This window comes from Urocampus carinirostris, chromosome 4 (genome assembly GCF_059441175.1).
Source record: "Urocampus carinirostris isolate Australia breed hairy pipefish chromosome 4, RoL_Ucar_1.0, whole genome shotgun sequence".
NCBI classification, from domain to species: Eukaryota; Metazoa; Chordata; class Actinopteri; order Syngnathiformes; family Syngnathidae; genus Urocampus; species Urocampus carinirostris.
In genome coordinates, this window is record NC_142352.1 from 7,670,219 (window position 1) to 7,686,223 (window position 16,005).

Below are 16,005 nucleotides of genomic sequence, written 5' to 3' on the forward strand. Positions count from 1 at the left end.
ATAACGTAATTTAATTTTTAATCCGTGTAGGAAATTCCATTATCCTTCAAAGAAAAAAAGATTTATTGTGGAGCACCAGCAACACCTAGAGGCAAATTCGTTTACTGATTGCAGTAAATAATAATTCGATTTTTCAAAATTAAAGATAGAAAAATCCCTACACACGATTGTGTCTCACATGTTGTTAATTCTAGGAAAATATTTTGAGTTTTTTAACTCTAAGTTTGAAGCCTGAAATATAACAATACGGCAATACTTTTGCGAGACACTAATAAATAATTCCGGGATGAATGCAGCCCTCTTACCACAGCTTTGGTACCACAAGCATCTAAGGCGATCCGTGCAATGAGATGAGTCTCGTTGAGCAGGACGGGACAAGAAGGGCTGTTGAGCTGCAGATCAGCCAGGTCCATGTTGATCAGGGAACTGACAGGGAGAACCAGTGTCATCTCGGTCTCATCACAAATCAGCTCTGGATGCAGACGACACGAAATATTCAGGCCACATTGTAATTTCCCAGGAAATTTTAAAAAAAGGGAGAGAAAAATCTTACGGACCTGTTCCGTCGGGAAGTGACTTCATTTCTCCTGCAGTGAACAAGAGTAAGGGAAGTAAGGGTGTGTGGATCGATACAAATATCGATATTATTAACCTTGAGCATTTACTTGGATCGGTTTGATACCATTGTACTGGGATCGATACAGTATTCCCATTTAAACCAGCACTATAATAATGTTGTTAGTTGATTGGATAAACAGGGTTGGGTAGGGTTACTTTAACTGGATTACTTTCAATTACTTTTGGATGACTCCAATACCAAATATGCTAATAAAAGACAAAAGAAACTAAATATGAATAAAATGATGACTCACAACACGTGGTAAGCTTTCTCTCCTGGATTTGATCTCTTTGATCTCCGGCAAAACTAACATAAAATCAGGGTTGGGTAGGGTTACTTTAACTGGATTACTTTCCATTACTTTTGGATTACTCCAATACCAAATATGCTAATAGAAGACAAAAGAAACTAAATAGGCAGCACGGCGGCGCAGTGGTTAGCGCATGTGCGGCACAGTTCATGTCATGGGAACCTCCTGCGTGGGTTCAAATCCAGCTCCAGACTTCCTGTGCGGAGTTTGTATGTTCTCCCCGGGCTTGCGTGGGTTTCCTCCGGGCACTCCGGTTTCCTCCCACATTCCAAAAACATGCATTTCAGGTGAATTGGCCGCTCCAAATTGTCCCTAGGTATGACTGTGCGAATGAGTTGTCTGTCCCCGTGTGCCCTGCGATTGGCTGGCAACCAGTTCAGGGTGTCCCCTGCCCACTGCCCGGAGATGGCTGGGGATGGGCTCCAGCCCCCCCGCGACCCTAATGAGGTAAAGCGGTACGGCTGATGAGATGAGATGAGAAACTAAATATGAATAGAATGATGACTCACAACACGTGGTAAGCTTTCTCTCCTGGCTTTGATCTCATTGATCTCCGGCAAAACTAATATAAAATGCGACAGAAACAAAATGAAAATAAATCCAAACAGCTTGCCAACATCATTTTTGCCGTTCCATGTATTCCGTTACTCCCCAAGCCTGGACAAAATTGAGTCATTGTATTCATATTTCGTTTCTTTTGTCTTTTATTAGCATATTTGGTATTGGAGTCATCCAAAAGTCATTGAAGGTAATCCAGTTAAAGTAACCCTACCCAAGCCTGTGCATAGATATACAAAACATTACCACAATCGATTTGTACCAATTGTGTTTGGACTTTATTTGTACGGTTGAGTTTATTTTCTAACGTTGTGTAATCCACAGGTGTGAAACAGGCGGCCCGCGGGCCAGATCAGGCCCGCTAAGGGACTGAATCCGGCCCGTGAGACAACACTCAGAGAAACACAAGAGAAAAACAAGCTGCAAGTTGAAATATGTCAACTTGATGTTGCCAAAGCCAGGCGCCTCGAACAAAGACACTGTACTTGTATTTATTTCTCTCATATTTAGTTTCTTTTGTCTTTTATTAGGATATTTGGTATTGGAGTAATCCAAAGGTAATTGAAAGTAATCAAGTTAAAGTAACCCTACCCAACCCTGCCCACAAGGCGGTTTGCCATACTCTGTCAAACGGCCACTTGAAATTCCTGAAGAATTTTTGTTACATTGCAAATTTTTTTTCTTGTTTGACCCTTTTAACTTTTGTTCCGAAAAAGTAGTAGGAGTAGAAATATGTCAGAACTCGAACAGAGGGTAGGCCGAAACACTTAATGTTTCAGACCAAGCTTTATTGCGGAAACGGAGAAGTCAGGCACAGGAAAACAAACGCCAGCGATTCGGTGATCGCTGGGCAGGAGAAGCAGGAAGCCCACAAGATCGGAGCGTGGTCGGAAGAAGGAATCAAGTCAGGTAGCCGGAACGGGAGATCATAGCGTGGTCGGAGGACAGAAACAAGTTGGGCAGCCTGGAACGAGAGATCGGAGTGTGGGCGGTGGACAAAAACAAGCCGGGCAGCCAGAACAGGAGATCGGAGCGTAGTCGGTGAACAGAAACAAGTCGGGCAGCCGGCATGGGAGTTCAGAGCTTGGTCGGAAGAAGGAATCAAGTCAGGTAGCTGGAACGGGAGATCATAGCGTGGTCGGAGGACAGAAACAAGTTGGGCAGCCTGGGACGAGAGATCGGAGTGTGGGCGGTGGACAAAAACAAGCCGGGCAGCCGGAACAGGAGATCGGAGCGTGGTCGGTGAACAGAAACAAGTTGGGCAGCCGGCATGGGAGTTCAGAGCGTGGTCGGAAGAAGGAATCAAGTCAGGTAGCCGGAACGGGAGATCATAGCGTGGTCGGAGGACAGAAACAAGTTGGGCAGCCTGGAACGAGAGATCGGAGTGTGGGCGGTGGACAAAAACAAGCCAGGCTGCCGGAACAGGAGATCGGAGCGTGGTCGGTGAACAGAAACAAGTGGGCAGCCGGCACGGGAGTTCAGAGCGGGGTCAGAAGAAGGAATCAAGTCAGGTAGCCGGAATGGGAGATCATAGCGTGGTCGGAGGACAGAAACAAGTTGGGCAGCTGGAACGAGAGATCGGAGTGTGGGCGGTGGACAAAAACAAGCCGGGCAGCCAGAACAGGAGATCGGAGCGTAGTCGGTGAACAGAAACAAGTCGGGCAGCCGGCATGGGAGTTCAGAGCGTGGTCGAAAGAAGGAATCAAGTCAGGTAGCCAGAACGGGAGATCATAGCGTGGTCGGAGGACGGAAACAAGTTGGGCAGCCTGGAACGAGAGATCGGAGTGTGGGCGGTGGACAAAAACAAGCCGGGCAGCCAGAACAGGAGATCGTAGCGTAGTCGGTGAACAGAAACAAGTCGGGCAGCCGGCACGGGAGTTCAGAGCGTGGTCAGAAGAAGGAATCAAGTCAGGTAGCCGGAACGGGAGATCATAGCGTGGTCGGAGGAAGGAATCAAGTCTGGTAGCCGGAGACGATCGGGAAGCCAGGGGCAGACGAATCGGATACAGGATAGGATGGGACAGAAGGGAACCAGAGTCAAAAAATGCTTGCCTTGCATGTGCGGAGGTTCGCTGACGGACCAGGAGTGAATGAGAGTACTGAGTTTAAATAGGAGGGGAACCAATCAGGAAACGAGCAGTAGCTGGAGCCAAAACGAGCGGGGACAGTTGAAGGCAATGGGCAATTCCTGACGAAATATTTAATTTGCATAGTGTTAAAGGTTTTTACATTCCGCTGCTTACTCTCTTTGCACTTTCTGACTATTCTCAAAATCTTGTACAACAGAAGGTATGTTGACATCATTATATTTGTACTTTTGTATTCCTGTATTTTTATTGGACTGTCCTGACTTTTGTTCTGAATTTTTTTGTTATTTCTTACACAGATATTTGTCGTTTTTTTAAAAGATTGTGTCCAAAATGTTTATCAAGCTAACAAATTATGCTAATTGGTGAATGCTAACGGCTATATGCTAACAAATTATGCTGATTGGTCAATGGTAACTAGTTCTTGCTTACATATTATGCTAACGGCTACTTGCTAACAGTTAAATATTTATGCTAAAAGCTACATGCTGAAAAATAATGCTATTGTCTAATTGCTATGGCTTAATGTTAACAGCTACTTGCTAACAGTTAAATATTGACAGTTGCATGCTGAAATATTATGATAATGTCTAATTGTTATATTTTCATGCTAACAGCTACATGCTAACAAATTATGCTATTGGCTACATGCTAACTGCTACTTTCTTACAAATTATGCTAATGGCTGCTTGCTAACAGTTAAATATTAACAAATTATCTTAAGAGCTACATCCTGACAAATTATGCTACCAGCTTCATGTTAACGCTTCATGCTAACGGCTACATGCTAACTGCTTCAAGCTAACGAATTATGCTAATTGGTGAATGCTAACGGCTACATGCTAACAAATTATGCTGATTGGTCAATGATAACTAGTTCTTGCTTACATATTATGCTAACGGCTACTTGCTAACAGTTAAATATTGACAATTCATGCTAAAAGCTACATGCTAAAAAATAATGCTAATGTCTAATTGCTATAGCTTAATGTTAACAGCTACTTGCTAACAGTTAAATATTGACAATTTTTGCGAACAGCTACATGCTGAAATATTATGATAATGTCTAATTGTTATATCTTCACGCTAGCAGCTACATGCTAACTGCTTCATGCTTACAAATTATGCTATTGGCTACATGCTAACTGCTACTTTCTTACAAATCATGCTAATGGTTACTTGCTAACAGTTAAATATTAACAAATTATTTTAACAGCTACATCCTGACAAATTATGCTAACGGCTACATGTCAACGGCTTCATGCTTACAAATTATGCCAATGGCTACATGTTAATGAGTTATGCTAATGGAAACATGATAAAAAATGATGCTAATGGCTACATGCTAACTGCTTCAAGCTAACGAATTATGCTAATTGGTGAATGCTAACGGCTACATGCTAACAAATTATGCTGATTGGTCAATGCTAACTAGTTCTTGCTTACATATTATGTTAACGGCTGTTGTGGCAAATACACTTGCAAATGTAGAATGGATTTGCATACATGTGGAAATTTAGAAAGACTTGCTTACGTTTGTGGGAAAAGGCTGGGTAGACATCCTTGAAGATACTCTTGGCAGACATTAAGTTTCCTTGAAGATAGCGTGCAAGGGACGGGACGCTCTGTACTTGATACGTGATACAGGACCGCCTTTTGGGGTGTACTCAATCGAAGCCTAATCGTCACTACCAGCTTTAAATACATTGTCATGTTCCTAGCTCTGTGAGATCTTTATTGACGCATCAATAAAGTGACATCTCCCTCCATAACGAAGCGGGCTCCTGTCTATGTCTTTTATCCACTTATGAGAAGACTTCCTCTCGATTATCGGACCTCCAATTTCTACAACATTTGGCGCCGCAACGTGGATTGGCACTTAAATAAACAGAAAAGGGAAAAGACTTCTCAGTGGAACGGTCTCGAATGAGCGGTTGAGGTAAGGAAGATTTTTTTTATTCTCTCCTTGTTTCAATTTGCTTGTCGAGATTCGTGGGTGGACAGGAGCCTGTGGCGTCGGAGCTAAATTATGAAAATTCGTGCACGTGGGATTTTCCGTCTGTAGTCAGGCCCAAGTTCGGACGGATGAGATATATAGACTGAGTTGAGATTTTTATGTCCGACGGGAGTTCTGAGCTCAAAGAATCCTGTCTGTTTTGGGACATAGGCTGCTTGAAAACCTGGATAAAATGGTGCAGCGGCGTCGGTATTTATATATTTATGATTGTCTTGAGATCTGTGTAAAGCTGTGATAAGACGTCGTCATTTGCTAAAGTGACAGTTCGAGAGTAGACGATCTATGTATGGTTAATACGGGGCATGTTTTATGTGTTTCCCTAGTCGATTGATGGTTTGGGAGGGATATGTAACCTTGCACTTAGGAAAAAGTGTGGTGCATGGAACCTCGCCATTTTCTACAATCTAAAAGGTTATACCGGCGTTAGAAAAATGAGCAGTAATCAGATGTTGTATTATTAAGATATATTCGCATAGAAACAAGCAATACACAGAATGTGTGAGAATTGCTTACATGTTTTCAGTCTGGGAGATGTCTCATTCGGAAATGTTGGTGTGTGTGCCAGCTGGCGTTAATTGTGCGTGTGTCTCTCTGTATGTGGATGTGTGTTCTGTTCGGTTCGGTTTCTCCCCCGCCCGCCTGAGTGGGTGTGCGCGGGTGATTTATACTTAATTGTTTAAGGGCTAGGAGAGCCTGTGTTTCTTTTTGCCTTTTTTGTTTTTTTTTGTGTTGTTTGGCGTTGGGAGAGGAGTTAAGGAAGCATGGATGATTGATGGAGTGACTGCTTATTCTACGTTTTACGGTCTTGTATGTGCGTTAAAGTGTCTTGCTTTTTGTGGGTTGTTCTCGCACACAAAGCTCACCCCCACCACTCTCCGTCTTTCCCCCGTCTTTCGCTCTGTGTGAGTTGAGCTCAACCATGTGTATTCCCGCCCCACCCCCGTCTTTCCCCCGTCTTTCGCTCCTTTACTGTATGGAAAAAAAAAAAAAAAGTGGAGGGATTACTTAATTCGTCAAGTGCTCCGTTTGCGTGTGGCCTTTTGATTTGTGGGATCTTGTTCCGATAAACGTGATAAGTATAGTTTGGGTAAATTGAGGAAACAATTTGGCAAGCATTTTCAAAAGACAATGAGGGGCAGATTACTCGATCTTGAGGAAGACCATGACAAATTTAAGAATTTAATTGCTTAGGTGATCTCTTCATGGTCATTTAACCTAGACTAAACATCCGAGTTTGTAAACATAACCGATTTAACAGGATTCAGAAGTCAGACGGACTGTTGAAAAGGGCAGAAGATGGCAAAAAACAAACAAAGACGTTCACTCATCCGTTGTCTGCGCCGCTTGTCTACAGCAGGGTCGTGGGGACACTGGAGCACATCCAGGCTGTCCTCAAACAGTGAGCAGGGGGCAATCTGAACTGATTGCAGCCAGTTTCGAGGAGAAAGAGGTAGACAACTGGGCGCCAAGGTCAGTGTGGCACTGATAAAGCTCATGGCACATTCCTGCAGCGGATTACGAGTGGAACGTCACAATGGACTGAGCCAGACGGCCAAGGCCGTCGACGAGGCGGTGATAACGAACAACACGAGTCTGCATTGAATCACGCTAGAATCTTGTTGATTGACGTAGTGTTTACAAATCTGAGGAATATTGATACGTTTGGATTGTGAATTATTTTATTTTTAACACAGAAATACTGCTAAAATTGTATTTTGAATCTGCTTTCCAGGAAAACGGTGATGTGTCTCCAGATGCAGGAGCATCAGGAGGATTATTAAGGAGAATAGGTAACAGGGGAATACCTTTGACTTTATATCAGATACAAGTGCACAATTTAAAAATATTATGCAAGGGGGGGTGTGAAATAGCTGAAAAAACAGGGTTACTGATCTCCGTATTTACAGGCCACGGCAGACGGAGAGAATAATAATGGAAAAGAGTAAATGGAATATTAAAATCAAAGATAAACAAGATCTTTGTGAGTACTAGGCTCAACTGAGGGGATGCGCTACAGTTAGCGCTGATGAGTTATCGCATGCAAACTCATTGGATCACGCATTTAACACCGCATGAAATGCTAACAGGCAGACCAGCGCCGCATCTGGGAGGTCCCTATAAGGGGCCGCCACTTGAGCAACTACAAACTGAACTGAGAGACTGTATGAGACAATTGACGGCTGTCATCTACCGGCTGGTTAAGAGACAAGAGTCCAAGGTCGAACAACCATTTGAAAAGACGTCCCAGGGGGTCTCGTGTACATCAAGGTGTTTCGACGAAAGTGGAACCAACCGAGGCGTGAGGGACCCTACACCGTCGTGAGGGCAACGCCGACCGCAGTCCAGGTCGAGGGCAGCTCAACCTGGTACCATCGGAACCACTGTACCAAGGCTCGCGCTGCCACCGTCGACGAGACCAAGCAAGATCAACAGGGCAGTAACGTTAAATTTGGAAAACAAGATGTGGATGACAAAGCTGTGTGTGATAATAAATTGTCTGATATGGTTGTTACTAGGAGCAGAGCTCGGGAAATCGCGGCGGCAGATGGAAATTGCGGGTCCAGAAGTGCAGCCGGAGATCCCGACAGCGACGCTGCAGTTGCGGACCATGGCACATCAGAGAGACAGCAGCCCGGTTAAGTGTGACACTACTATACAACATGGTGAAACAATTGAAAATTTGGAAAGTACAAATAGCAAAAATAAACAAATTGGAGGTACTAAAATCCCGAGTACGATGGGATTAATCCGACAAAATAAAGACGTGCAACCAGTCGGAGTGCCGATGGACTACCGAAAACCAAATGTGTTAACGACAGTACAGACTAAAGTGACGGATAATATGCTAAACCTTAATGTGACGATACAGGCGAGAAGGGTACCGACACGCCAAAGTCCAGAAAAACCAACACCCACGGCGACAGCACTGAAGAGTGAGGTTACAACGCCGACAGCCAAAAATGAGTGCACGGCCAGTACGTAAAATTCGGGAAATTGTGTAGAAGAGGAAAACCATAACCCTAACTCGGTAGTTGTGTAGGCACATGGCCTCAATGTGCACTGACTTAATTTGACTAATTAACTTAAATTTTTGTGGGCCATTTGTCTTGTCATATGTTTTATGTTTGTTCAATGTTGTAAGTGTTTGTATTCTTTCCTGTATTCTTATCTTTCTTGTCTATATGGTTGTCCAGCGTTTAATGGGCCCACGTAACTGAAAGGATTAACAGAAAAATATCGAAGGAAAGGGAGAAAGGGAACAATACAGTGCTCGTTGAGACGAGAAAAACGTTTTTAAAGAGGAAGACGGTTTAAAATGTATTGTTTTAGATAGAACCGATAGCACGTCTCGTTAGGAATCGAAAACGTTCGTTTTTTTTTAGAAATCGTTTTGACGCTAAGGGTGTGCAACATAACGTCCGAGAGCCTATGGAGTTCCCAGAAAAATAAATGTTTTTTCAGTTGGAAAACGATGAATTTAGAAGTGAAAAGTCTAGAAAAGTATGTTTGGTTATTTTAGGTGCTTTAGATTATGTTAATGCCAGAATAACACCAAGAAAGGATAGGATAATAACAAAAAGTAAAAGGTTAACCTATTCCAGTTTTCAGTTCGAAATTGGAAAAAGTACCGTAGAAATACTACGACAGTAATACGGTAATAGAGAAATGCCCCTAGAGCAAGGGTGTGTTTAAAGGTACATAAGTACAGCATTCCTCCTTTATCATATGACACACGCCTCCTTTACTGGCTAAGAGAAAATCGCTTTGCTCTCCTACTGCACTAAAGGCCTCGTTAATGTAATTAATGTAATTAATAAAACGTCGTTGGTTGTAATAAATCAATAAATGTAATTAAGCCATTCTGCGTTCTTATTCGGAGTTTTCCAGATCAATATCGATTCTAATCCAGACTTAATTTCATTCCTAACTTTAAATTCCTCTGGAATTCCTCTCGGTTGTCCGATGGTATCTAGCTATACACGTCTACCCGGAACATATGCTTTCTTTACTGCGGCCAATTGTCAACAAAAATATGTCATTTAATTACTTTTTCCCCTTTACATTCCTTTCTTTTGTCACTTGCATGTCCCCCTCTTCTCTTTTCCTCAACGCCTACTTTCTTTTCCCCTTTTTACCTTCTTTTACTAACTTTTATCTTTCTGTATTTGTAACTTCCTTACTTGCTCTGCCAACAATCCATTTTCTACATACCTTTCCCTTCTCCTACGCCCTCTAACACATGCTTTTTAGCCCACTAGTTTAATGGGAAATTGACATATAACCATCTCACTTATTTATTTATTTATTTATTTATTTTTTTTTATTTTTTCCAAACCAATTCAATCTACTATCTTAGCTTCACCTACTTAATGTGAAAACGACGTGCATTGATCTACAATGATTCATCTTACTCATTTTTATTCGACTCAATGAATTTTTCCTCCATATTCAATGAAAAGAAAGTATTTACTCACGCTTTTCCACTACTTTCGTACAACAATGCTTCCATCTCAAATTACTCCATCCCAATTCACTCAATTGGATTTTTCCTCGTCTTCACATTCCTTAATTTTCCAATTTCGAACTGAAAACTGGAATAGGTTAACCTTTTACTTTTTGTTATTATCCTATCCTTTCTTGGTGTTATTCTGGCATTAACATAATCTAAAGCACCTAAAATAACCAAACATACTTTTCTAGACTTTTCACTTCTAAATTCATCGTTTTCCAACTGAAAAAACATTTATTTTTCTGGGAACTCCATAGGCTCTCGGACGTTATGTTGCACACCCTTAGCGTCAAAACGATTTCTAAAAAAAAACGAACGTTTTCGATTCCTAACGAGACGTGCTATCGGTTCTATCTAAAACAATACATTTTAAACCGTCTCCCTCCGTAAAAAAAAAAAAAAAAAAAAAAAAAAAAAAAAAAAAAGGGAGATGTCACTTTATTGATGCGTCAATAAAGATCTCACAGAGCTAGGAACATGACAATGTATTTAAAGCTGGTAGTGACGATTAGGCTTCGATTGAGTACACCCCAAAAGGCGGTCCTGTATCACGTATCAAGTACAGAGCGTCCCGTCCCTTGCACGCTATCTTCAAGGAAACTTAATGTCTGCCAAGAGTATCTTCAAGGATGTCTACCCAGCCTTTTCCCACAAACGTAAGCAAGTCTTTCTAAATTTCCACATGTATGCAAATCCATTCTACATTTGCAAGTGTATTTGCCACAACACGGCTACTTGCTAACAGTTAAATATTGACAATTTATGCTAAAATCTACATGCTAAAAAATAATGCTATTGTCTAATTGCTGTAGCTTAATGTTAACAGCTACTTGCTAACAGTTAAATATTGACAATTTTTGCGAACAGCTACATGCTGAAATATTATGATAATGTGTAATTGTTATATTTTCACGCTAACAGCTACATGCTAACTGCTTCATGCTTACAAATTATGCTATTGGTTACATGCTAGCTGCTACTTTCTATAATCCGAAGGTATGATAATAAAATAATACACAGCCTTACTTTGGTACAGCCACACGCATCTGGGCTCCGACTGTAAACTGCAAAGAAATGTAGAAACAAAACTTGTTAATTACCTTTAAATAAAAATCCATTATCCGGCCAAACTTTAGGTGCATAAAAATATTTTTAACCCAATAGTGAACATTTGTTTTCGTTGTACTTTTAAATTCAGAAACACAACAAATGCTAATGTCCGTAGAAACACAACAACAAATTTTACTAAACATGGAATGATGAAGTCGAAACTAGAATTCATTTAACATTAAAATATATCATAGCTTTTTCACCTTGAAATACATAAAACAGCAAGAATTACCGTAAATTCCGGACTATAGAACGCACCTGATTATAAGCCGCACCTACCACATTTTAAGGAGAAAACCGATTTTGTACTTACACAAGCCGCACCTGTATATAAGCCGCATGCGCCCACATTAAAAAACATAACACAAACACAAAATTAACCCAGATCCGACTTTATAGTCCCGCGATTGAAACTGAATGTCCTTCATTAAAGTACACAGTCCAAAAATCACAGCCGGCGAAATGAACGGAAAATGATACCGGTACTTAAGGTTTGATGCAGACCGGCAGAGTCCGGGTCCCGTTGAAAGTAATCCAAGGAAAAAGTGTGTATTTCCAAAGGTAAGGGTGGGAAAAATATATATCCACTATTGTCCGCCGCGTCCCAAACAGGTCTCACCTTTACCCCACTTCCCGTCACCACGCGCCCGTCTCTTTTTCCTCTTCCTTTGTTGCTCTCTGTCTCTTTCTCTCTCTGTGTCTTTTTAACCTCTTTTGCTCTAACCTCCTTTTTTCCTTTTCTCTATTTTCTCTTTCTCTCTTCCTTCCCTTCGCGTTTTCTTTTCTCTTTTCTCTCCTTCTGTCTTTCTATTTCTCTTTGGATTTCTTTCTTCCTCTCCCTTTCTTTTCCCCCTCCCTCACGACTTTTTATCTTTTGTTTCTCCCTCTCTCTCTTTTTCTTTTTTTGTCCCGCCCTCTCTCCTTTTCCTTCCCTCTTTCTCTTTTTTCTTTATCTCTTTTTCTTTCTCTTTAATCTACTTGTCCGCCCCCCGACAGAACGTTGGTTCTATTGTGTGGCCCCCGAGTTCAAATGAGTTTGACACCCCTGGTTTACAGCGAATCTTTGTTTACCTCAGGGAATTTGCAACAATGCAGATGGGAAGAACCCTGGTGAGATTATTTTCTCCCCGGACCCAGGACAGGGAGAGTTGCGACGTGGCACCAACCGAGGTGAAGCCATATTGGATGAGCCCGGACGGACCGACAACTGCTATTTCCCGAACACTGCAAGCAGAACCGAAAGACATTTTCATGGGCCCTCAAAAATATTTGTGTTTACGTCATCAATGACACTAAATTGGAGCAGCATAGTCAACATGCCATTGATTTTTCACTCCCCTCATTCCACTGTGTCATTTTGTGAAGATGGGGCCTTCTGTTGAAAACAATGTAGAATTTAAGGCATCCTTTTGTATCAGGACCAGAACGGAAACAGGACCCAATTGCGTTACGTTTCTCACAAGTTTTATTGAAGGAAAGAGGAAGGACTGCGTTCGCTAGGCGCGGGAAGCAAGTCGCTCTCGTACTCAGTTTGTGATCCGAACACGGAAGTGGATCTTCCGTAGCGAGCGATGGCGGTGTCAACAGGTCGATAGCCGGGACAGTAGAACAAACACGTGGTCGAAGTCAGAAACAGGTCGTGAGCCGGGACGGGAGAGCAGACGTGGTCGGGATCAAAAATGGGTCGTAAGCCGGGACGGGAGAGCAGACGTGGTCGGGATCAAAACGGGTCGTAGCCGGAGACAGACGGGAGCAAAAACGGGACAGGTGGGAGTCAGGGTCGAAAAAGGCTTGCCTAGGATACACTGAGGTTCGCAGACGGACTGACAACAGACGATTGACAGGACCGGGTTGAAATAGTGACAGGGAGCCAATCAGAGCTGGCAGCGGTTGGCGCCAAATGAGCGAGCACAGGTGATTCAAATCAGTAATCATGACACTTTTGATCAAAGGATCTGGACGATTTTTCTTTTAAAGGGACAGTGTCTATTTACAGTTCTTTTGCCCCCTTTCTGATTTCTTCTTGCATATCTATCACTCACAAAGAACAGAACATCAAACCAATTTCAATATCACACAGAAAACCACCCAGATAAATACAAAATTCAGTATCGGAATGTTGATTCCTTCTATAAATGTCACGGTTGCCATGGCGCCCAATTGGCCCCGCCCTTGTGGCGCCAGCTGCAGCTTGTTGACAGATTGGCTCCCTGTCAGTATTTAAACTCTGTTCTGTCAGTCCCCTTTTGTCGGTCCGTCTGCGAATCTCTGTTTTTAGACGGGAACCCTTTTTTCACTTGTCCCGTTTTTTTGCTCCTGTTTGTCTCCCGCTACGATCTGTTTTGATCTCGACTACGTCTGCTCTCCCGTCCCGAATTACGACCTGATTTGATCTCGACCACGTCTGTTCTCCTGTCCCGAATATCGATACGTTTTTGATCTCGACCACGTCTACTCTCCTCTCCCTGCTTTCGTCTTGTTTACGATCCCGACCATGTTTTTGTTCTTCTATCCCCGGCTACTGACCTGTTTTTTCTGTTCCCGATACCGCCGTCACCCGCCACGGAAGTACCACTTCCGCGTTCAGAGCGACCTGCTTCCTGCGTCCAGCAATCCCCGGATCGTGGGCGCAACCCCCCCCCCCCCCCTTTCTTCTAATAAAACTTACGCGAGTGGGTCCTGTTTCCGTCCTGACAATAAAGGGCACAAAAACAATCGAAACCTATCTGGTCCTATGTGAAAAAGTAGTTGCCCCGTCAACTTAATAGCAGTTCACCTTTGGCAGCGATAACAGAAACTAAACATTAAAAATAGTTGTTTACTAAATTGGGTTTGAGGGCTCGAACTGGACGTTTTCCTCCAGGATCTTCTAGTAAACATCAGAATTTATTATTTCGTCAACCACGGCAAGTTGTCCTGGACCGGAGGCAGCAAAGCAGCCCAGTTAAATTCAGTTTTTATGAATCCACGATAAGAAAGACACTGGCCAAAAATGGCATCCATGGGAGAATTCCCAGGCGAAAACCACTGCTGTCACAAAAGAACACAAAGAGTCCTCTTACATTTGCCAAAAAGCATCTTGATTATCCTCAAGACTTCGAAAAACATTCTGCCTGCCAATTTTAGCCGTTTTGGCTCATTTTTGAAGGCCGACCGAAAATGTTGTTTTGTATCTATATTGGTATTGGATCCATCAAAAGAAAGCTTGAACACTCATCTTCCATTAGAAAACTTTTTCCAGTGTCTGAAATAACGTCTGCCCGGACGCCCGGGGCGTGCATCTTTTACGTCGGGCGTACAACTTCTCCACCCGGACAACTTTTTTTTCAAGAAAAAAAAATAAATAAAAAAATTCAAATCTAACGTTCGCTTTATTCCGATTTCGAAATATTCATTCAGTTTGGAAATTTCTGAATTTCGGTTCGTTTGGCAATTTGCATACTCGACAGCCAATCAGAAGCCTGCATCGAATAACTTCCTGCTTCCAGGCTCTCCCGAGCGTTATAAAGTCGTGCATTTGCATATCATATTCCAAAGTAGACGCACAGAGAACACAAAAAAATTGAGAAGTATTAGGAATCAAGCCAAAACCTCAGCCCCAAAAGAAAGATTCAAAAGAAGCTAACAAAATGTATGACGCTACAAAATGCAAACGTTCATTTAGAGCAGGGGTGTCAAACTCATTTTAACTCGGGGGCCACACAATAGAACAAACATTCTCTCGGGGGCCAGACTAGTAGATTAAAAAGAAAAAGAGGGTTAAAGAAATAAGAGAAAGAGGGAGGGAAAAAGGAGAGAGGGCGGACAAAGAAAGAGAGAGGGAGAAACAAAGGATAAAAAGTCGTGAGAGAGGGGGAAAAGAAAGGGAGAGGAAGAAAGAAATCCAAAGAGAAATAGAAAGACAGAAGGAGAGAAAAGGGAAAAGAAAGCGCAAAGGGTAGGAAGAGAGAAAGAAAAAAGAGAGAAAAGGAAAAAAGGAAATTAGAGCAAAAGAGGTTAAAAGACACAGAGAGAGAAAGAGACAATGAGCAACAAAGGAAGAGATAAAGAGACGCAGGGAGTGGAAGCGAGAGAGAGAGAGAGAAATAAATACAAGTACAGTGTCTTTGTTCGAGGCACCAGGCTTTGGCAACATCAAGTTGCCATATTTCAACCTGCAGCTTGTTTTTCTCTTGCGCTTCTCTGAGTGTTATCTCGCGGGCCGGATTCAATCCCTTAGCGGGCCTGTTTTGGCCCGCGGGCCGCCTGTTTGACACCTATGATTTAGAGCATCGCGGAAAGAGGAGTTCACGTGGCTTGTAGCAAACATTGCATGAATGAAAATGAGTAAATACAGGTACATACAGATGGCAGATGGAAAACAGTGACGTCATATAATGAAAGGTTGGTCGTTTTGGTTGTAATATTTCTCAGAATTCACTCTGTGAACATAACTTGTTTTTATATTCCTAAATATAAAAACAATCTTACACACACACACATGAAGTAACGTTTCAATAATCAGTCTAATTGCATCTCTTGTACGTTTATCAATCTTATATTCTTTTATTTTGAAGTCGTGCTCATGTGTGGGCTGTAACACTGACGAATAATAAACCACGCCCTCTCTGGGGGCGGTCTCTTCTTGCTCTTGCAACGAACATGGAGGCTGCAAGTACTTTTGCTCCTGCTATCACGTTTTAGATTTTAACAATATATGTATTTTATCTGTGTAAATACAGCTACCAAATAGTCTTAATAATGACTGACTTTAACATATACATGCAATGAATGTTATGAGTAGATTTATAATAA

The 16,005-nt window shown here is 42.2% G+C and overlaps 1 protein-coding gene across 1 annotated transcript in view; it reads right to left on the minus strand.

The window, feature by feature from the left end:
* Nucleotides 1–16,005, minus strand: part of LOC148366768 (uncharacterized) — a 39,224-nt gene that overhangs the window by 10,231 nt on the left and 12,988 nt on the right. The window contains exons 7-10 of the mRNA XM_088333564.1: nt 12,283–12,435; nt 11,128–11,165; nt 558–587; nt 306–472 (exon numbers count right to left, since the gene is read on the minus strand). Of these exons, the coding sequence (XP_088189690.1) occupies nt 306–472; nt 558–587; nt 11,128–11,165; nt 12,283–12,435 (388 nt within the window). The remainder of the gene's footprint in view (nt 1–305; nt 473–557; nt 588–11,127; nt 11,166–12,282; nt 12,436–16,005) is intronic.